The following is a 23510-nucleotide window of genomic DNA, read 5'->3' on the forward strand; positions in this document are numbered from 1 at the left end:
CTTCTTGGCAAAGCACAGCCAAACCAAATGATACACAGGACTCCCATCCGCACCATTGCCTTCGACAGCTCTGGCACCGAACGGCTTCACTCCCCACCCCAGAGGCACTGCCGTAGGAACAGGACTCACCTCCTGGGAGAGCCTGGAATTCCAATACCCAATGCCAGGACAGGGTGCTGCCTGATCCCCAAGCCACAACAGGAGTGGTGGAGTTCAGCAGCAGCAGGACAGTGTTATGTGTATTAGGAAAAAAAACAGAGCTGATAAGTCCAATTAATATTTCTACAATATTGTATGAGAGAATTCTGTATTTAAAACCAGTTAAATACAGAAGTCAGACTACCAAGCTCATGTATTAACTCTTCTATGATAGGCCAGAGGCAGCAGTGATAACAGTTCAAAAAATTTGCAAGCATTAAGATGGAATTTACAAAAAAGCTGCTGAAATAATGAGATGTTAAATGAAGACACAGGATTACTTAAAATAAAATTGATCCTCATATTGGAATGCTGCTGAAGGCTAAATTCCAACCATCACCAGCCCACTAGCTGGGCTCCTGTGACCAACATGGCATTTATCTTAATTGATTAAATACATTGTTCTACTTTTATTTGTAAGAAAGCAGTGATGGACTGGCATGAGTTCTTTCAATTAATTTTATTGAGTAGCCAAATCTGATAAATTAGCACAGATAAAATAAGCATTTGCATGTGTTATAAATGACTTTTTACAGGAATAAAACAGTGAAAATTACAAACTGTAAAAAGGAGGACAAGTAAATCCTGTCTCAAATTCGGAAGGGGAAAGATTTATAACTTCATAGTGAAGATCAAATCTTTGAGTTCAGAGAACAAAGATTTAATATTACAATATTATACACTACTTTACAAAATTAAATTTACTATAAGGATTAGATCCAGAATAGTAAACAGAACCTTAAAGTCACATTTAATGGTCCCTTAACAGCCATTCTCCATCTCTGATTAAATTCTGTTAAGAAATTAACTCTAAATAAAAGTGAATCATTCTAATTATTGCAACACAGTCTATGTGGACTTAGACTCATATCAATTTTAAAACAATAATGAAAGCAAAGTAAAATGGATGGTAACAACGTTGGCTGAACACTAATGTATCAAATACAGAAATAGTTTTTTAAAAAAGTGTTTGACTACAAAGAGAGACACACCTCTACCACACATTTACAGTAGTAGAGCTGTTATGCTGAGATCCAAGTACCAAACACTCTTGCCTACTTTCGCACTTCATCTTCCGTATCCTCATTTTTCAATTGTATGTAAAAAAGCAATCATAAGTAGTGTGTGTATTCATGTTCCCTGTATTGGCATTACAGCAGTACAAGTGAACCAGCAGGCCTTCTCCACTGCAAAGGAATAAACTAACCAAGTTCAATACAGAACTTCTTCCAAAGTGAAGAGAACTTTGAGAGGGTTCATCTGACCTATTCATCATGTTTTGCTCTGTAGAACTTAGGGACTCAAATTCAAACTTGTTAACTGCCACAAAGACTGACATCTTCAGCCATTAGGCCTCATTGCTTTATGTACACCAGACATCTCCAGTACTTTTGTTTCTTAAAAAAAGGGATATAGTAGCAAAACACCGTCGTAGTAAGAAACAGACTTTGGGTGGGCTATTTGATGCAAGGATGGTTTTCAATTCAACATCTGAGTGATAACATACCCAAAACACAAGGTTTAGGGCAGAACCTATGCAAATGCAGAGGTTCCATTTATGATTTAAATGAAGAGACCCCTTTACCACTCCCTGGGGGGGAAAAAAAAAAAATTAAAAAAGCAGACTGTCAAAACTTAAGACACCTCTTCACTATGACTAGAAACTGTGCAATTCTCTGAAAAGCAGTTCAAGTAAATATATTCCTGTTTGCTACAGAGGCAGCAGACAGGGAAGCTTAAATTGGTTCTATAATAATCTTTTCATGCTGTTTTAGCCATTGTTCTGAACTTTAGCTTCTTGTGCTCAACAACAATTTCTCCCAAGGAACTCCTCCCCAAAAGTAAGCGAACTCCTCACAATCATAAACAGCTGCAGTCTGAAATGGGAACAAATGCTTACCCAAATGTTGACGCTATTGACATTTGTATCTCCAAATGTCCTAAGCACAGTATATTTGGTCACTCAAGCATTTTACCTCTTCAAGTTATTTGCCCCAGAAAGCAGGTTTTGCAAGACCTTTAAGTTTACCACTATTAAATAAAAAAAGCAAACCAAGATTTTTCCATAGGCATTGGAATACAGTAACTTAAATACTCTTTACATCAGTAGCTATCAATGATAGCTTAATCTTGAAAATAGAAGAATCATCAATATACTTCTATAAATTATTTAAATACTTTTTGTATATAAATTTTTACTTCAAGTTCGATGTCAGCTTTGATCTGTAGCTCTCGAAGGATCTGAGAGTATATTTAAAGCTTTTACTTGGTGCACATTGGCCTTGGACCTGGGCTCATTACACAGCTGCAGCAAAAAACCTATTGTTTGAAAACTTCGGGCATGTCTGCAACCATATACAAATCTTCAAATGCAACATAATAATTTTGTTCTTGGAAAAAGAATTTCTTATTTTAATATCAGAATATTCAATGTTGCAGACTATCGTTTGGTCTGAAGTGCTGCCAACAAAATTGCTTCAGAAACACACCAGATCTGAGGGGCCCAACATTCACTTAATGTAAACAAGAGCCAAAAGTCTACTGAACATAAACCAGACAAAATCTGAGAAAACCTTCCTTGCTCTTCCCCTCCCACATCATTCATAAATTGAAATTAAAACTATTCCTTTTACTGAAGAAAAGCAAAGCTTACCATCTAAGTCTGCTTTTGCTGCCAACTCAGCCAATGACTTTTTAAAATCTGCCTCACGTAGAGCCCACTCTTCCCCACTGTTTTTAAAATTAGAATACTGACTTATTAAAAGCGTCAACAAATTCAGCCACCTTATCCAGGTTAAGCTTACCTTTAGTCCTATTAGCCATAATCCAATCCAAGCACTGGATTCTACACTTCACAAGCATTTGTTCATTTCACAATGAACACTTCTTTCATTGCTACTTTAAGCATTAAGTTGAACATTGAGATGCTCTGTCTGTAATCACTGGATGTACTTAGAAAGAATTTCCCTGCAAATCATGATCAGTATTGTGAGGTTTTATATCTAGCAGCAAAAAAAAAAAAAAAAAAAGTTACAGAAATATACATTTTGAACAACAAAGAAATCTTTATTTTACAAAATGTATTTCACCTTTTCAGTATTGCCTTGTAAATGTACTTCATGCTGCAACTACTTACAGTAAAAACACGATCTGCAGCAAATTAAAGGCGCTCAACCAGTTCCAACAGTTTGATTTTTTTTTTTTAAGGTACAATATGTAGTTGCACATTTGATTCTCAGATGTGGTCCTTTATTTGCTTTAGTTCGTTGAAATCACAGTGAGAACTTCTCATCAACTGCCCCAGGCCACAGATTTAATGAAGATATTATAAGCACAATCATTCTTTACTGCAAAATCTTTCCTTAAAGGAGTAAGCCAAAGGCTTGTGTTTCATTTATTCACTTGCTGCTGTATATGAAGGAGGAATTCATAGTATGATAAGGCTGATTCTGTTCTGTCTTCAATCATATTTTGCAGGAAACTTGATTTCAGTGGACTCTCATCCCTTAAAGACAGAAATATAAGTGTTTGAATGGAATAAACATTTGCCATGGGCTACCATGCTATAATAAAGTTACAAGTCAAGTGGCAAGACATTTCAAGAGCATAAGGATACACAAAAAGATGATCTCAAATATCCTTTAGCAGTGATTAATCCTAGTAAGTGCTCTTACCAGCATTTACTTCATTTATCTGACATTACCTAAAGATTCTTCTGTGATATTTAGTGTTTTTTAGTTTTTTGAAATTCTAATTGGAGACAACTCATATGTCATATGACTACAGAATTAAGAATTCCATAAAGAAAGTTCAGTATATGATATCCAAGTATGTATTGTTAACAGGCTGCTGAAGGAGCAAAAAGACTGTTAAAACACCACTTACTTTATTATATATAGTATAGGAAAGAAAGGTCTCTGTTCTCTCAGCCAAGAAATGAAAGCTCGTGTTCTGATGGATTCTGCCGTTTCAAGTTCTGGGAGATGTGTCTAAAAGTCAAAGGGTTTCATTAATACAAAAAGGGTATTCTTCAGAAAAACAGCAAAAGGAACACAAACTAGCCCAACTCATTAGGTATAAAGACAGATAGGTTTTGTGAGGTATAGTTTCAGTCTTGTCTTCTTTGAAGGGGCTTGAAATAGTCAAGAGCAATAAACTGCTATCAGCAATTAGCTGTCAGAATGGTCATGACTGAGCTGTGATTGATTCCTGTTCTGCTGCAGAAACTACAGGATTTCCCACGAACCTACTGTGCTCACTGTTTGCAAGCATTCTTCCTCTGTTCTCACAGGTCTGAGAAACGCAATCATTGTCAGCCTCTTCCTACTGTGTCTTCATGAGAAGAAACTTCAAGAGGCAACAAATTATTTCTTTCCTTGAATCTGGATCTACACCACTAGAGGGCTAGTATCTGAGTACTGTATTTTAATTTTCATGCAAATTATATTCTGGCAGCACTGTATATACGATTGATGTGCAGAGCAAGCACATACCATATTCTGTGGTATTGAGCCATAATTTGGAACTCCAAGGACTTGGCTGATAAAGCCCTGCCCACAGTTCTTCCCGATCCACAGAAACATCACCTGAAAGACACCCATCAATATCATTAATCCAACCCAAAATACACCTCAGCAGTCTCATACATACTTTGGGTTCTCAGAAAGAACACACCAAGTAAACTTGGATACTTTTTAAAATCCATCCCACCACACAACTTACAGAGCCAGCATCCATAAGATAAGCACCATCCCTACTCAGCTTCTCCACTGACAGCTGGAGAAGAGGTGGCTGAGGTATAGTTCTGTCATTTACGTTAAGAGCCCCCTAAAAGAAGGATGAAAAACAGTAGTTCACATCTTGATGCAAAATGCCAGAACAGAACGTTGAATAAGAGTGGGATCTATTACACTGAATACTGGAGCTGGACTGTTTTTCTCAGTTTAGCTCAAGCCATACTTAAAGTGATAATTTACTTTATTAATTAGCAATTTACTAATTAATTCTAATGTTTTATTTAGAGAAGATGAATTTCATCAAATGTATCTTAGTTAATTAGTTCTAGAACGGGAATATTCTATTTGTTATGTACCAAAGATGTGATTTCTAAAATTGTTCAGAGTTTTACATAAACATTCCCTCTTCTCAAAACTGCTTGATATTTTAAAATAAAGGAAGCTACAAAGGGACAAAAAACACGTTATGATGTCGTTATGTATATGTGATTTATAGTACAAGATAATGACACAAGGCAAAGGTGAAATAAGTTAGGAAAAAGCCTTGCCCATCCATTCATAATAGCAAAGCACAGCTTCTCTCTAGAATTCATCAATTCAGTTCCAAATAAATGCATAAATGCAGCAAGTGGGAGAATATGAAACATTACAACTTAGCTGTGCAGCTTTAATATGGTAAACTTGAGAGATTTTTAACACATTTACTTTCACATCACACAAATCTTTGGGATCAAACAGATTTATGTAGCAAGGCAAAGACTCACCTCATCTGTGAGATTATCGACTTTGTACAGACTGGGATGTGTCATGAGCATGAGGTAAACAAGGGGCTGGTTTTTCACCTGACACATGGTAAAGATGCGTTCATCCAAACGTGTGCTTGTCCCAGTTTGAAATGCTTTCTGCAAACAATCAGGCATTTAGTTTAACCATTAAAGCAAAGCAAGATAAGCTGAATTTCACACATCACCTACTACTTACTTCTAACTTACTTGTTGTAAATAAGTAGGGTACTTGATGTACCCTAAGTGTTTTCTCATTGAATTTTACTTCTCCATTGTTCTCTTCAGTGTTTCACATATAAATCATACAAGTCTCATTCTCATTTCTGGATTTTAGAATTAACCTCAACCTGGCACCATCAATCCTTTCTAGTGAGCAGTACAGCTGAGATGAAAGCACCCTGAAATACTCTAAGACACACTTCAAAAATGCTACTTGATAAAATTTAGAAGAATAAATATTGGAGCAGTTTACAGTTGGCTTCAATGTACAGAATCTTCGGTCTGTATTTACAAGAAAGAGATAGTCCTGGCTTGCTGAGACCAAAAAAAAAAAAAAAAACTATAAATCAAAGTAGGGCTCATTCCTCCCAACTGACTGGATCAAATGCTTATCAAGCCTTTCACAAAAGCTCCATATGAACATGCTGGTCAATTCCTAATCAAGATGTAGTAATCCAAAACTTCTTTTTCAATCAAGAAACCAGTTCATCCAACACTTAAATGACTTCTAGTATCAGTTCAGGGAAATTCAACTAAAAAATACTTACGCTGAGCAAATACTGTGAAAGGCTTTAAACCTGTTGCAATAACAGCCAGCCAGCTCCCTCTCTATGCCACGCACTCAGCTCTCTTCTAATCCACACTGAACTGTTGTGTGGATCTACATTTCCAGAGACAGACAAAATTGAGATTCCTGAGAAAACACTCTCAGTGTCTCTATTATTTTGCCCTTCCATTGCTTAAAACATACTTTTGGTTTTGCACACTAAACTTCTAAATTCCTGCTTCTGAACTAAATCATTCTCCATCAAAGAACTGTCATTTTACTTCAGGCTGACCTGCCAAACAATCATCCTCTTGCCTGGCTTCCTTTCCCCTCTTACCTGTTTTAAGAGTGCCAGTATATAAAGTGGGAAGAGCCGCAGTGAGTAGGGAGCAGTGAGACCAGGCTGTTGGATGCTCAGCACGGATGAGCGATAAGCAGCTAAAGAATCTATCACTGCATTGACCAAGGCATCCCGAGCATCGCTCAGTGTAGCGGAAACTGAGCGGTCCACAGCTGAAAACAGAGTACAAGATTCAAATAAAGGGGTTTCCCCCCTCGGCAGGAATACAGTTATGTACATTAAATTCTCTCACTTTATCATATATGTTGATGCAGCTTAAGCTTTTACAACATTCTAGGGGAAGTCAAATGCTTCAGAAAAAAGCTGGGGGCCCACAATGATGCACCAGGCTAAGCCTAAGCCCAGGTGATTACACACTGCTCTACTGATCCTTCATGTAAGCCAAGCATTAAAACCAAAACTCTTAGGTTTGCAACTTTGAAAGCACTCTTAGAATGAGGGACAATGTTTTCTTCTAATGCCACTTCCCAGAAGATTACTGCTCAGCCCTTTAAGGATACAATCCAAGCATACCCAAACAAGCTCTTAGCACACTCACCCATATTGGCTAAGAGCCCTGTGATGGCCTGCACATCTGCCCCTAGGTACACATCACTCAGTGTTGTGACAACAGGTAAGCACATAGTGTGGACACGAATTCGTCTTTCACCTGCAAAAAAAGAAAATTGTAACCTCCATACTTGTTTTATGAAGCAACACTACAAATGCCACTGTTGGTTCAATCTAACCTTACCTTTGCTGGAGGTGTACAGAAGAGCTGATTGAAAAGAAACAACTTGCATATCAGTAAGACTCTCTTCCACTGACATTTGCACAGCGTATCCCGCATCTGGGTTTACATTAGGTAATGACAACAAGTCTGTAGATCGTACAAAGAAGTTCCCATGGAAAGTATGAATGGAAAGACCTACAAGACAATAATGAATCAGTTTGAGGCTTATAGCTGTGAAGTACAGGCACCATATACAGATCTGCCATCAATGTAATATGACTGTACTGGAATGTTAACTCTTGATGAAATACATTTTCTTCAGAAGAGGTAAATACTGCAAACTGACAACTGATCCAAAGAATCCACAAAGCCTAGCAGAAAGTGGGAATTAGCAAGGCAAATGAATGAAGAGTAGTAGAAAGTATCTAGATTATAAAAATAGTCCCTTGTTGAAATAGCAGTCCAGGAAAATTTCCAGTTTTAACCACTATAAACTGGAACTTGGATGCCAGAAAACACTGCAAATACAGTCTTAAGTTGTCTTATCCCTGATACTGAATTTCACTTTTCTAATCTTTGCCTTTTAATCATTTGAGGTTACAAAACAGCTATAATACTAGTGAAAATATTCCCAAAAAGTAGCAAACACCCACTTCTCTCCTCTCCACCCACCAAAAATCTAAGAAGGTGAATTCAGACCTTTGGTGCATCTTATCCTCATGACAGCCTCGAAACCAATTTTTCTAGTTAAATATCTCTTCAGTTCCTTTTGCAATTTCTCCACCTGGACAGGGTTGTGTTTATGATGGTAAGATTGGTAGTAGTAGACACTACCTGCAGAATACCTTGATATACAACCTGTAACAAAAACAGTATACATTGGAGAGTGCAGACAGTTGCGGCTGCAGTCTTTATTAAATTGTTCACACCTGCAAATCACTCAGATACACAGTTACAGACCTGCTTACAGAGACGTGGCACAACTGTATATTCTAGTATGAGATAAAATTTCATGTATGAAATAATTTTTCATTGACCTGAAATTGCTGTCACTTGAAAGTTTGGTTAAATAGAAAAAAAACACCTAAAATGCTAATAAAGCTTACTCTAAAGGCAGTGACACTAATGGTTAAAAGGAAGAAAGTATTTTCACTACTTATATGAGTAGCACAAGAATCCTGACCCACTAAGGGAGGACATGAAAATAAGTAGGTTAAATCAGGACTTAAAGACTACATTCCATTCACTGTCACGGCTCAGCAAGGACAAGTCTGTATCATGACATACTAGATTAATTCAAATCAGGTTCATCTACTAAATATTAATGGAGATTTTATGCATTTGCTCAAAATACAAGAGTTACACGCCCCAAACCAGCTTTGTATGACATACCTAGAGAAGCCAAGTCAGAATATTGCCCACTAAGAAGAAATAAATCCACTGCAACCTGTTGCCCTGAGCAGTCCAAGGCCAGCTTCTTGTAAAAATCAGTTGATGGTGTCAAATGTATATCCTGTTAACACAGTGGATTATTACAAAATATAAAGGAAATTCAAATTGTTTCATACATTTATTGCCTGTTTTCAGACGCTTATAATCAATTCTCCATCATTGATTAAAAATATTTTATTTTTAAAAAATCAGGTAATGAATTTGTGTTTATATTGCTTGGTTTTTCTTTTGCTTTTTCTGCTACTTTAACAAAGGAGCAAGACAAGCACAAAATTAACCCAGAAGAGGAAATCCCAGAACCACCTTTATGCACAGAACAGGGTTGTTAGTACTCTCAACCATTTTGCTTTCCTAACCTTTGCTGTTGCTCTTTGGTTTGGCTCTTCTCGTGACTTTAGTGCTCCCATTCCCACAGATGGGAGCTGTGTCTGGAAGACAGTGATTCTACCTCCAGTGGGGGACATCAGTTTAAAGGCAGCCTGTAATGCAGGCCCCAGAGCACTCTGAGTTTCCAGAGACTTGGTAAACATCTGTGGCAATGTCTTCAGCAGATCTTGAATTAGCTATAAGTGAGAAAACAGTATTAAGCCTATGACCCATCATGGTTTTCTACTTCATATAGAGCTGATAGCTAAACATAACCAAGTATTAACACTTCTAATATTACAGTAATAGAGAGAAAATCCTAGAAAAATTGAAGTACTGCCTTGTTTCAGGTTGGCAAGAATTTACAGTGGTATAGATAAAAGACCTTTTCTTTTTTGCTTCAGACTTGGCATTTGAACAGCAGGTGTTAATGAGCATTAATTAATCAAAAAATTACCAAACATTCTCAATTATGTACATGTCACTAGTTATATAACAAAGTCCTTGTTTCTTACCTCTTTATTTTCATTTAAATTTACTAATAAGTTTTCTGGCATTGGTATAAATACATCTGAAAGGGAAAAAAAAAATGACTTATCTTTTAAAAACACGTCAAGCTTTCCCTGACTTTATTTGCCAACCATCATACTTATTGGAAAAAAAATACACAGTATTAACCCATGTAAACATAAATTATGTGGACGATTTTTTTTTTCCTCATAAGCATTCCTGTGGCTAGAATCCCATGATAGAGTAGCAATCAACAGAGCTGAAGGATAATCAAGACTATTAAATAAAATCACATAGCAAATATTTCCAGTGTTCATTCTACCCTGCTCAATAACATCCAGTGAAAGGTAATTTGAAACAAAAGGCAGAAGGACAAGCACTAAGTACCAGCCACAAGAAAATCTATAGAAAGGTATCTAGCATTACTATTTGGAACTTCAAGAGGAATCTAGAGAATTGTACAAATTAAACTAGAAGTTAGGAAGGCTGTCTTTATGTTTGAAGTCATGAGCAGCCACAGCATTGATCAGACATCAGGGAGATGTCTTCATACACAAACTCACACATATGGTACGTCTAAAGTCATTACTAGAGAGAGACTAACGGTGTGATCTAGAAACTCCCACCAGATACATATTTTTAAAGGCTGTCATAACCAGAAGTCATTAATAGGTAGTGATCACAAAAATTATTTTTGCATACCTTCAATATCTGAAATTATAAGCATCTGAGGCTGAGAGAGACCTTCCTGAAGACTGTAGAAATGGATTGTGCTGTCAAACGTTATGAAGCCTATTTTTGTTCTAGTGTTCCCAGGAAGCCTGAAAAGGAGACATATGGTGTTCAATGAGATGAAATTTTATTTCTGCAGGCTTTTTTTTTTTTTTTTTTTTTAACATCCTCTGCATCTCTCCATGGTTGTTACCAAGCAAGTTAGTTTAACAGCTAGACTGCAAGAACTTCACTAAATCATTTTGGAAAGAACAAAACCCACAACAAAAAAGCAACTGATGGTAGAGTCACCTAGCAGGCAGGTGAAAACTTCCTAAAAGGGTAATCAGAAGTGGAAGAAAAGGAAGAAATAAACTGCAAAATCCAAGTAGTATTTATGTAAGTTCAAACAGGATACATTTTATGAGAAGTTTATTAGATGTATGACTCTTTTCAGCAAATATTTATCTAAATTTCAGCTTATAATTTAATTTAAAAGATGTCATAAACATGATGCTTATATTAGTCTTTTGGGGATTGATAAAGTATATAGGAAAGAGTCAGACTGAAAAGCAAGCTTCAAAATTGCCTTTTATACTAGTGTAGTTGGGATGGGAAAGAGTCTACAGCTTTATGGCACATTTTAACACAACACTGGCCATTGTTTGCCCAGACTAGGAAACTTGTCTTCCAAACAGAAAGGACTGGCATGTTGGTGTCTATCAATCATAAGTTTCTTAACAGGAATGAATATTGGAGATTTTAAGAAAAAAGTACTTACGAATCAAGATTGTCTAATAAGGTCTGGCAGACTGTATTCAAGTATCCTGTCTCTATTGCATTGTGAGAGACATCGAACACAAAGAGGTACACAGGTGGCTGAGGTGGACGCAGCTAAGCAAAGAAAAGATTATCTTTAATTTTCAAATCACATTTGTTAGAGTGTGTTTATTCATTCCATTGCAAGCTTAAACTGTTAAAACAACATGCAGATGATAGCTAAAATTTCTGAATGCATTTGCCTCGCATTTGGTAATACCAGAATTCTAGTTTTCTTCAGAAAATATCTACAATTTCTAAATACAGAACAACTTTGACATCATAAACGTTTAGAAGTGAACTCTCTGAAGTTCTCCCCATGAGTTCTCAGATACACTCAAGGCAACAGCTGCTCTACTGAACTGGAAAGCATCCTCTGAAACAAAGCTTTCTCTGACTTCCCTCTGAAAATAAAACAAAGGGAAAGAATAAGTAAAAGTAAATAAAGCTTTACCATGTATTCAGATGGAGCCATAAACTCAATAGTAGCATTCTGGACTTCAGGTCTTTTATGAGGTTCTCCATAAACTCTTGTCACAGGATTATACAGGAATTCTTCAGGAACTTTGCAGATAAGTTTATATATTAGTATTTCACACTAGTATTGGCTATGCTGCATTTTAAAACAAATATTTTATACTCTTTGGTGGCTGTTGGGCAACATGTGGAGAACTACACCAGGCAATGGAGCTCACACTTGTGCAAGGGTACTACTCTGAGGGACTACTTGGGCATATTGTGTTTCTTTAAGGACACCATTGTCACGGCGAAACATTTCTCATTACTCCCAGCGGGATTGACAACAATGCCCCTACTGATGTGGCCAACAACACTCCAGTCTCAAAGGCCAAGGTGGGAAAGGTTAATTGCAACACTTTAAAGCACATTTAAAACTCACCATCATTGACTCTATAGCACAAATTGCATTTCCATCTCCTTTGGTCTAGGAAGCTGACAAAAGGGTTGATGTACGTCCGGCAGGAACGGCATCTCACAATAATACTGGAAGTGACCACCGGCAGTTGCTGAAAAGAAAAGCTTCCTGTTTTAAAGCATCCTTGTTGAAAGAAGGAGTACTTCTGCATCCTCACAGCATCCCTTTAGTTTCTTAATATGACAGGTAGAAACTGAGCTCTTACATATTTGACTGTGTAGATTCCCTTTCTAAGCCTCTAAATTCCTTACACTGATGGTTTAAGAACAAGTCCTGCACCCAGTACAGATCGAAACCAGGGAGGAAAAAAAAAAAAGCCCACATCTTTGAAAAAAATCAATTAAACTGAGAAAAAAATCCCAATTAGTGTTTAGGAGACACTGCTAAATTCAAAGTATTCTGACTGTCTCATGATGTCCAAATCCCTTCAACCTTGTCAAGTCTTGAGTTTAGAATTAGTACTAGATTTGAAATTAATAACTACAACTGATACATGACAATCTAGAATTTAGGCATTGCCTTCTATAACAGTCCAAATTCTGAGCTGCCTTTAAGCTTTTGATTTTTTGAGGTTTGAGAGGCTTTTTTAGTAGGAAGTGAGACCTGAAGGTTTAAAAATGGTAGGGAGAAAAAACTGAGAAAAATTACAGCGATCTGTATGAAATAATGAAACGTCAGTTACTATGGTAGCTCTTCTGGGCCAAGATACCTGCCCTTGTTTTATAATTGATTGTCCATTTTCTGGACTCTGTAAAGGCATAAAGTTTTGAATATTTCTCATACCGATAAGTCTTTGAAAGGATGAAGCAGGAGCCCCAAAGGAAGTTTGGCTTTATTCAATAAGGCCTGAGTTTGAGGAATGTTAGTCAGGGTACAGCGGAACAACCTACATGGAGGACAAAGGGTTATTTTCAGAGGCTTTCAAATAAATTATTATTTCAGTAGTACAGTATATTTTTCTAGAGCTGCTAACAGTGAATTTCTGTTTCCACATGAAAGATCTTCTCTATCTCTGTCAAATCATTTTTTTTTCTATCTGAGCTCGACACACAGCCTGACCTGACTGAATTAAGTCCAATTTTATATTTTCTCATGCATACTCACTGCCAGACATAAGATTTTTGTACCATACCTATCTATAGCTGCCTTGTTGAATTTTTCCTCATACTTTCTACAAACATGATTTTCCCCTCTTCAGAGTTAAATCCACTTACTGCCTTTATTTTAAAACAGCAAAGCCCATTTTCAATATTTTCTACTCATAAAATTAAGAAAATATTTTGTCAAGTTATATTTATAAGTAGGAATTTCTATTTCTATTTATTTTGATGCATTATAGCAAATGCATAATCATACTCAGGATTGCAGTTGAGCTTCTGGATGTCTTCATGCAAGTTGGGGACAGGAGCCTTCAAAAGGGTGGTAGGAAGAATATTTCTTTCTTGAAGAAGATTCACAGGTCGTAACCCTTCCTGCTGTAGACTCAGGCCACCCATTGATGCAGTTAAGTGATTAGTGCCCAGGGCAGGCTAGAGTAAAAAAAAAATTCACAAAGTAGCACCAATTACTTGGATGAAACCCACAGTCCACTTAAAACTACACACACATATATATATATTCCTTTCAGTTTGTTTTGCTCATGTACTAAGTGCCATTGTATCAAAATATTTAGAAATACTGGTTGCCACATGAACTTTACTTATGCATGTAACATAACAGAGAAAAAAAGTAGCATAAATTGCCTATAAAGCTCTTGAAATACAGAGGCTCAGCTGGTGAAAGTGTTGGTCAGTTCACTTTGATAGTTCAGGGGAAGAATAAGCAAGTATTTCTGCTAACAATAACAATGCCACAGAACAGAAACATGTCAAAAGCAAATGAAAGTTTCAAAAGAAACATCTTGAACAGATTTGAGACTAGAACACTATACAAAGAGCTGGCACACAGCTTTTCCAAACTTGTAACAAGTCATAGGCAAAAGCATTAATTCTGAATGATGTCTACCCTCTTGAACAAATGGTGCCCAAACAGGGAACAAAAAAAGCATCCTACAGATGCTACCATCATTCTTCTTTACCCACACGCCCCCACCAGAGGTACTACTGAGGTAGAAACCAGACAATCTTTACCTGGTGGAAATGTTTTGATCCATCTGGATATTGCAAAGCAGATGCATTCATTCCTGGTGCTCCAGGTGGAGAAGTATGTTGGTAGCCTGGAGGTAAGGCAGGGTAAGAATACCCAACACTTCTATTCATCTTAAGATTTGGGGCTGCAGGAGAATAATGTGGAGCTGCTGGAAGCAGAGTAGAGATAATTAATTGCTGAAGAACTGTATCTTACTTGAGGCATTAGCAAAGCATGAGAGCTGCCTGTTTAGTTTCTAAGTGTAAAAAATACAGCTGCTGTCAACTTTGCAAAGGGCTATCACCTACTTTACATATCACAGACAAAGACATGCTAATTGTCAATACTTCAAATGCCACATCTAGCTTCAAGACAGGCACTGAACCAAGTACATATGTTTGTACGCAAATGCTTAAACTCCTATCCTTCCCAGACTCTTGAAAGTTCCATAATAATAACCATTTTGACTCCCAAAGCCTTACCCATGAGGCCACCACCTTCTATTGCATCATAGCTGTTTTGCACTACAGACCCATCACTGGCAGCAGACATGGCATCACCTTTAAAGAAAAACAACCACAGGAGAAATTTGCACAAGTTACAAAGAAGTTGTAATGAAGTAACTGCAAAAAAAAATCCTACTTGCTGGGTGAATATTAAGACAAGCATAGTTTGAATTTACTTTAGTTTTGACCTAGGATGAAACTGAATTAAATATACACTTCGTCCTCTTTCTCTCACACACGTCCCTTGCAGATGTGACTTCAAAGGACATTCATAAAACAAACTTTTTTTTAAGGAAAACAAAAGTCCCTACACTCCTGGTTAAATAATCTTTTACGAGTACTTCAGATTAGGGATTTTCCATAGCTTCCAAGCCAACACGCAGTAAAGGGTTAGGGGACACCCCCTCCTCAGCAGAGGAAGTCTCTTTAGGCTAGCTGCAGTTTTCCAAGCAACCTGTAGCTTAGAGTTCCCTGAAGAACTTTTTCCACTGATAATCCACAGAAACACCAGACTTCTTACACTTACACACTTAGTCCACTACTGCTCACCAAACACCAACAACTCTGACACAGTCACATACCAGTCAAGATAGGAAAAGCCTTGAAACTCAGAGAGTGCCCCCAAAGGACTGTTTTTGGTAAGCCAACTACATCTAAATACATTAACTATATATTGCTAAGGACAAGTAGGTACTCTATTTTTATTACCATTTTTTCTTAAAATCTTCAAAGATGACCCAATAAAAGGAACTTATATTACACAGTGAATCTTGCTAGCAGCAGTCAACCTGCTTTACACACTAAACATTTTTATCTCTCCAGGGCTCTGAAAATGTTTATCTTGATGATGAAGAAAATATTTTCTAAGCAAAAGCTGTTCCTAATGCATTTAATACATTCCAAACTAATCTAAATCCGAATATACTATTCTTGTGCTCACAGAGCTACCACACATGAGAAACTGTCAATCTGAATACCCAAAGAACCAACAGCTTTGACAGAACTATGTATGTAAAAATAAAGCTGCCGACTCACACATGGCCCCATCTAGCATGGACACTAAAAGCCAAACAACTGAAGCCTGTCTGATACAGAGCCCTGAGGAGTTCCTAAACAATGGCATATTTGTGCAGCGCACACAGGAGACACAAAGTCAGGTATTTGTCTTCAACAGCTGACACTTCATAGCCTCTAGTAACTTCCTCCAGAAAACTAACAAATGCAAGACATGCGTTTCAGTGATTTTACACAGGGAATAAGGTACAGCTACATGAACATCAAGGAATTGCAAGATCCACATTTCATCTCTCCCTCCACAATGAGCAATACAGGGAATCAAACATGGACTTCTGTCCTCACAGTAGTCAGGCATGCAGAGAAAGGAGAATTTCCCTATCACTTTATAACACAAAAAAGAAAAAAAAGTGATGCCAACTACAGGTGACACGGCCATGTAAAACAGCACTTGAAAATCTATTTTCAACTGTTAATTTCTTAAATTTTATTAACGTCTGTTTACAGGAATTTTTATTCTTTCAGGTCCTTACCTGGTCTTTTCAGATTAAATCATTAGCTGTATTAGTATCAATTTTACAATTTCAGTCTCTAATAGAACAATGTGCTTGACTTTAAAGGTTGCATATTACAGCAAGTTGCAATGTTTGATTTAAAGATAAAGAGCAAATTGTTTCTTACCTTCTTGGTTTGCAGCTGATTTTAGCAGAAACTGTGTGCTAGGTGGTCCTGCTACCGCTGTTGATGGCCTAGGTGGACCACCAACTGGAGGAACTCCTAAAGGCGGCCTTGGAGGGTGGAGTGGAGTTAAAGGCTGAATCACTGGTGGAGGCGCAGATCCTATAAAGAGATTAACTTTTAGGAGGAGTTTAACCCACCTGAAAAAAGTCACAAAAGTTTTGTTACAAAAACACACAGATTGAATTCTAACTATTCCTGTTATTAGAGGATGAATAGCATGAGATACATAAATCCTAACATATAGATAGAGGGTCTCAACTTCAGGTTGCTTCTGTCATAGTTTTCTCATTGTGGGTTCCAATAGCTACTGATCTTTCAGCTTTTTGTTGCTATTGTTGGCAAGAATTTCAAGATGTACAGAAAATATCCCAACTCTAACCAAATTTGGAGTGATCACCAAACAAGTTTACTAATTTTGAAAGTGATCATTTCTATACAAAAAAAATACCAGGGAAATAGCTCAGGAGGATTGAATGGATATAAAAATTACTTATTCCAAACACTTGCTCTTGTTTCATATGCTACTTTCCAAAATTTCTCAGCATTTTCCTCACTAATTCCAAAGTACTGTTTATTCCAATTAAGTCCCAGAAATAGTTTCATAAATTCTGTGAGCTTAAGACATTTTGAACAGCATTAGAAAATTAGGCAGGCATATAACAAAAAAAACCTAGCATCAATAAAAATTTCTAATGAGGCTAAAAGAACTTCAGAAGAAAAATTATTTGCTTTTACATGGAAAATATTTCCATACCTAAGTCCTGTTTGCATGCTTAGTCAGAAAAAAACGAATATACAGCAGTTTGGCAAAGAGAAACTTGAGTATTAATTGTGTTTCCATAATAATCACAAGTTGTACAATAGAGCTATTTCATGTTAAAAAAGCTTTTACCACTGCATATACCAGCAGTAAAGCAGCAGGAGCAGAATCTCTTACTTTTAGAGTACTTTCTGAAGACTTAAAATTATCATTGAATGTGAAAACTACAAGTTTGGGGGAAGGAAGCTTTCCATTGAATTGAACTCTATTTCAACAGCACAGAATGCTTTTCAGTTTCTTTCCAGGCTGTGCTCCAGTTATTTGCATCAACCTCACAGGCTATACAAAAAATTACCTGAATCAAGTGGTTACTGAACATACTCACTAAATAGAACCAGTTTTCAATTATGAAGTCCTGGACTGAAACATGCTAATGCTCCAACAGTTACTCCTGGAAATTGTGAAGGGCACAGAAACAGCATCACCCACACACAGCATCCCAAAGCAGCGGGACACCATTCAGGAGTTACCTGCTCCAGCCAGCTGAAACACATAACCTGGGCACAGAACTTTCATTTCTAACCCCCAAAAAAAACATCCGAGTATTTCTGATGGGTGTATCCGCTTTAACAATCTTCCACAAGCAAAATGTCACTGCAGAGGGACATACTCAGAGTTCTATACTCATTATTTTAAAAGGTTGTTGAAAAATGGACATTGGTAAAATATCAAACAGTTCTGGTTACCTGGCTTCACGTAGCTATTCTGCAGTGGAGGAGCCCCTGGAGAAGCAGCATATTGATAACTCCCTGCAGGATTTGTACTTCCTGATAATGACGACGGTGACTGAGCTGACCCTGTCGCAGGCAAACAAGCCAAATGGCTTGTTTGAGCCCCAAGTGGCTGACTCACGGGAGTCTGGCTATACTGCCAGTTTGAAAGCACTGGTGGGCTGGCTCCAGGAGGAAAGCTCCCAGCAGATGACACAGCAGCTGAGTTCTGTAATACAGGCAGCAGCCCTTGTGGAACAGGACCTGGCTGTTGTACTGGTGACCCGGAGAAAGCTGCCACTGGTGGTCTATTGAGAGTCTGGCCAGGTCCTTGGTAATTGTTTAATTGAGAAACATTCTGAGAGCCACTATAGCTATACTGTCCAGAAGACTGATGTGGAGGAACCTTAGCTGGCGTCTGATGGGTGTACGATCCTGGAACTGCAGGGCTGTATTCCTGGCCATCTGGGGAATGCATCAGCTCATTCTGAACAGGGCCTGGAATGGAAAAAACTACACTCTTTAAGAAGTCAGGGTTGTGTGTCACTTCTGAAAATAAAAGATGTTTCTGTGAATGTATTTCCTTAGGATTTTATTAGTATCCAAGCCATTTTTAATTTAAACCATTAGGTGTGACAGAAGTACAACTGCAAGGGACATGAGTTCAGCAGTATTTTGCTATCAACACTTACATCTTTATTTTGTTTTACAGTAACCTTGAAATCACTAAACGTTCCAGTACCATCAATGCTCCTGGATCGAAACTCACACAGGATCCAGGATCCCATCCAGTTTTCAGAAGCTCCCAAAAGCAAGCTGCCCACAGAGGAGCACTGTCCCACACCACTGGCAGTGGCACACACGAGCAGACCGAAAGCAGAAGTTCATTGTGTAAGAACATCATTTCACATGATGGCTGACACCAACCAACACGTCAGCTTACCACAACCACTGCCAGCCAAGTGTCAGCATAGGTCACTATGCTACTTCTCAAGTGACCGAGTTAATCTATGCAAGTTTCTGCAGTTAATTTTAGTAAGAGAACTATTCATACACATACTGCTCATGTGAGTGGCCAACTGGTCACCAACAGAGAATGAAGGGTAAGTTTACCATAAAATAATTTTAAAAATAATAATTAAAAAACTTGACAGGTTGATGATGCTCTTTATGCGTTTGTTGGTTGGTACACATAAACTAAGTTTTACTCATTTGAAGAAAAAAAACTGAAAAAAGGTTAATAACCCTTCTAAGAGTAAACAATACAAGCAAGAACATAATCAGATTCCTGCTTTACAGAGGAAGAGGTTAACAGAATCCCACGGTATTTCCAGTGCAATATGAGCTCCATCACGAAAGGTACTACCATGGATTGTTCATAGCACTGCTACAAAATGTTCATGCTGAAGATAGACTATCAACTTTTTAGTGAAATCCTTCTGTGCAGAACACACTAGATAGTGCAGGCCACAGCCAGCTATGACTCCTTCACAACTACCAAAACACTTTCCAGTGCTGTATCATTTAGTTCAGCCAGTCACATTGTGGCTCTCCTAATCCCCTAAAAACACAGCTTAGACACTGGAGACATTCCACACACAGTTACACATTATAAAAAAGATGGCTGGATTCCTACTGAAACTTAATGGCTAAATTCTGAAAGGCGAGCAAGTTCACATTTCCAAGTTAAAGTAACTCACACATTTCTGACAATAAATTCAGCTAAATGCAGAATACATTGAAATTCTTAGTTAGGACAAACACTGCACTGATCATTTTGCCTCTTATTTGTGCATAATAGGTACATACCATATTACTCTCCAACCATTAATTTCAACATGCAATTTATACTTCAGTTAGAAAATCCAGTTATACCCAATGCTGATCATAGGTATTTGCAATTAATAATTCTCTAAAATCAACGGTGTTTAAAGAAAAAGCTCACAAAGACAAAAACGCTTACAGTTATGAGCAACCTTCAAAAACTACCTTGCAGTGTATCACATGGGTTTCCAACAATCAATTTACAAACCCCATCAGCAATTAAACTTGCTAACTTTAAAAATTATGAATTCTTATCAAACCTTCTGACTGCATCCACACAAACACTGATAATATCACTATAAACTGCAGGAAAAATACAGAACAAATACAAATTGATTTAATAACTTGATTTTTCACCTTAGGGTATTACCCTCTATCCCAGGCAGAGTATTTGGATTGCTCTCTTAAGCACTGTTTTCCCTGCTTGAAGATAAAACAGTGTAAGTGACGTGATATAAAAAACTGACCTACTTGGTATTTTCTATGCCACTTAATGCAAAAATATAAATCAAATTCACCACAAAACAATGTTCCAATTCCAATTTTCATTTTAAAAATCAGAAGCACAATGAAAAATCTTGATATCCTCATGTAATAGTTCATGTTTCCAAGACAAGTCTGCACAAAGCTGCCAAAAAAGCTATAGAACTAGCACTAAGGGATAAAATCCCTTTACAAAGAGTTTCACAGTGCACAAAAACTTTGCAGGACTTGCTGTTTGGATGCAGCCAGTTACTCTTTGATAGGTCAGTCAAGATGGGTATCTAGGCTGTCCAGCATTCCCAAAATGCTGCTAGTTTTCTGCGAAGCCAGAAACAAACAAGGAATTCAGTGTGGACTGAAGTTCTATTTTACCTGCACAGCAGCTAGACAGCCAACACTCAGAGAACACAGAAATGAATTAGTAATAGAAGAAAGGCCACCTATTTAACAGCAGAAGTCTCCTCTACAACAACACAAGGCCATTTAATGTTTCTAAGAGATCAGGAATAGCACCAGAATATATATATGAAGATTCCTTGATCGTTTTATATAATGGTCAAAGTACTACCATGGATGGCCAGGATCCAAGAAATATTTTCCACAACACAGAACTTCATTGTCCCCTACTCCAAGCCAGTTACTCAGCACATCACTTTTGCCAGCCACAAGGTCTCCAAGCTTCAGGGAGATGCAAAGATAAACACTCTGAAAAGTTACATCCCAACAGATGCAATGGAATCAAACACCACCAGTGTCCACTTCACCTGACTCTGACCCACTGGATTCCAAACTCAACAGCTCCTACAGCACTTCATGACTTCAAAGTACCATGCTAAGGTATCACATGAGAAGAGCAAAATATTTTCAAAAAGAATTGTTTCTCCTTCTTGTTTGCACTTCAGGTCTATCAGCTGGAAAACAAATTAGACATCTGCAATAAAATGAGTACAGAATACTGGTCCTATTAAAAGACAAACAGAAATGAAGGCGAGGAAGGTTGTTGCTAAGCAACCCAAAGCTCAGTGCCAAACAATTTCCCGGGCAGCACATGGTGCTGCTGCGACAGTTTAATGCCTTAGTAGACATGCAAGCTCAAGGAGTTACCTGCAAACACTTCAGCAAGCAACAAGTTGCAAGGAAGGGCTAACAGCTGTAAAACAATTTATTGTCCTGCTCACAGGTTTCTTTCCTCACAGACCACTGTAAGCACCACTACAGCACTCAGTACCTCCAAAACTGTTTTAGAAGGCTTTGGTATTAGTATAAAGCAGCCTCTCAACATATATTTTAAACAATGCTATGAACAGCTCATGCTTGAACAATTTATTTCAAACCCAAACCTTACCTCTAACATACCATAACAACTGTTTAATTTTATTACCTAGTATTTGCATAAGTCTACATTTCAGTTCTTTATTTTTCATACACCTGACAGCTGAGTTGCCTGAAATTCTTCTTTCTTGACTGCCTCTCCATAACTTCCATTATGTGCTTAATCGACATTAGGGAAATGAGCAAACATAAAGCAATGCCAGTCTCTAAATCATCCCACTCAGTTACTCCATTAGCTAACATTCTCTTTGCACAGTCTCTGCTCAGACCATAAGCTCTTCAGGACTGAACTTCTCTCTCCACACTACATTCATATTCTTCCCATTCTCTTCACCCTAGAAGCAACTATACAGTTAATTGCAAATTGTCGTTTTGCTAATAACTTTGAAGAAAAGCAATAAACAAATTGCAGGAGGAAGGGGAAGAAAAATCAAAATACTTCTTTATAACTGAACTGCTTATGATGCAGCACAGCTACTGAAACACACAAGTGTATAATTAAGGAAGCAAGTGCAGAGGATGCGTATGTGAAATCAGGAGACACTTCCCATCAGCACAGATTTGCACACATGCAACGAAAACAGAGACAAGGCTGGCCTTGAATTTCTTATTCCTATGTTAAAACACTGGCTAGTAAGTTCCGTTACACCTTCAATATCTCGTTTAAAAAAACAAAAAACAAGAACAACATTTTGAGGGGAAGAAAGTAATCAAGACTTTCCCAATTTGCAGAACACAGAACCAGATAATGTCGGCTTTACAAGAATGACAAGAAAGCCCCGCAGCGCCACAGGCTGAGCTCAGCGATAACCACAGTGCCACATGTACAGCCCCGTTCCAAAGGGTCAAACCTCGGCTGTGTCACCCATGCCACCGACAGGGACCCACCCGGGCTAAGGGACGGTCCGGGGCAGCTCGAGCCGGGCGTGTTACTCCGGCAGCACAGACACGGGCTCTCTGAAAGACGCCGTCGTTCATACCGACAGAAAAATGTACTCAATTTTTGCCACTAAAAATAATCAGATTGAAGATTTATTCTGCCTAATGAGCCTCTCTGTGCTTTCCTCGGTGACACCTGGGGCACTTCCCGGTTCGACAGCACCTCACCCCCACTCCCACCGCCCCACGCCGTTCCCAGGGTCACACCGGGAGCTCGGCTCCGCTGCCGCTCCTTTCCTACCTAATTCAGCTGCGTTTCGCCTCGGGCCGCGGGTGACTGGGCTGCAGGATGAGCACCGCTGAGCTCAGCCGGGTGTAATCCAGCGACCCAGGCAGCGAACGGGTCGTCCCCGAAACCCCGTTCCCACGCTCTGTCCGCAGATACCGGGCTCCTGTCCCCGCTGCCCCGGAGAGAAGAGCGGCCTAGGCCCGGGGAAAGCGCCGCGGGACAGGAGCCGTCCCCGCCAGGCCCTATCCCACACTGAGCCCCACGAGCCGACCCCGCACTCACCGTTGCTGTAGGGCTGCTGGCCGACGGGGGACCCAGCGGGCTGGGCCATAGCTTGGCCGGGCGCGCTCGGAGCCGCCCGTGTGGCGGCGCCGGCCCGGGTGGGGGGGATGGACCCACCGGAACTGCCGGGAGGCGCGCGCAGTCGCACTGCGG

The 23510-nt window shown here is 38.6% G+C and overlaps 1 protein-coding gene across 2 annotated transcripts; it reads right to left on the minus strand.

The window, feature by feature from the left end:
• Nucleotides 1–3243: 3243 nt before the first annotated feature.
• On the minus strand, nucleotides 3244–23500 carry SEC24A (SEC24 homolog A, COPII component). Of its 2 annotated transcripts, none has more exons than XM_088173697.1 (23): nucleotides 23358–23500; nucleotides 18245–18766; nucleotides 16679–16837; nucleotides 14960–15037; nucleotides 14480–14643; nucleotides 13707–13879; nucleotides 13134–13236; nucleotides 12315–12441; nucleotides 11871–11980; nucleotides 11379–11491; nucleotides 10589–10707; nucleotides 9892–9947; nucleotides 9367–9573; nucleotides 8951–9071; nucleotides 8258–8416; nucleotides 7580–7753; nucleotides 7385–7495; nucleotides 6823–6998; nucleotides 5699–5836; nucleotides 4921–5025; nucleotides 4692–4784; nucleotides 4084–4187; nucleotides 3244–3703 (listed from the first exon to the last, which is right to left on the minus strand). In XM_088173697.1, the coding sequence occupies exons 1-23, from the start codon at nucleotides 23404–23406 to the stop codon at nucleotides 3589–3591; spliced, it is 3276 nt and encodes a 1091-aa protein (XP_088029823.1). In that variant the 5' UTR covers nucleotides 23407–23500; the 3' UTR covers nucleotides 3244–3588. The 2 variants fall into 2 exon arrangements, with proteins under 2 accessions (XP_088029823.1, XP_014738914.1); XM_014883428.2 differs by having other exon boundaries at nucleotides 14480–14646; nucleotides 23358–23490.
• Nucleotides 23501–23510: the final 10 nt, after the last annotated feature.

Source organism: Sturnus vulgaris, chromosome 15, assembly GCF_052056855.1.
Source record: "Sturnus vulgaris isolate bStuVul1 chromosome 15, bStuVul1.hap1, whole genome shotgun sequence".
NCBI lineage: Eukaryota > Metazoa > Chordata > Aves > Passeriformes > Sturnidae > Sturnus > Sturnus vulgaris.

Bases quoted from the DNA above. Each gene is read 5' to 3' on its own strand.
- SEC24A (XM_014883428.2), bottom strand. From the start codon at position 23,406: ATGGCCCAGCCCGCTGGGTCCCCCGTCGGCCAGCAGCCCTACAGCAAC. The intron at 14,647-14,959 runs GTAAGGCTTTGG...CTCTGCTTCCAG, and splicing joins AGAAGGTGGTGGCCTCATGG to CAGCTCCACATTATTCTCCT. The intron at 12,442-13,133 runs GTATGAGAAATA...TTTTCTTTTCAG, and splicing joins ATCCTTTCAAAGACTTATCG to CAACTGCCGGTGGTCACTTC.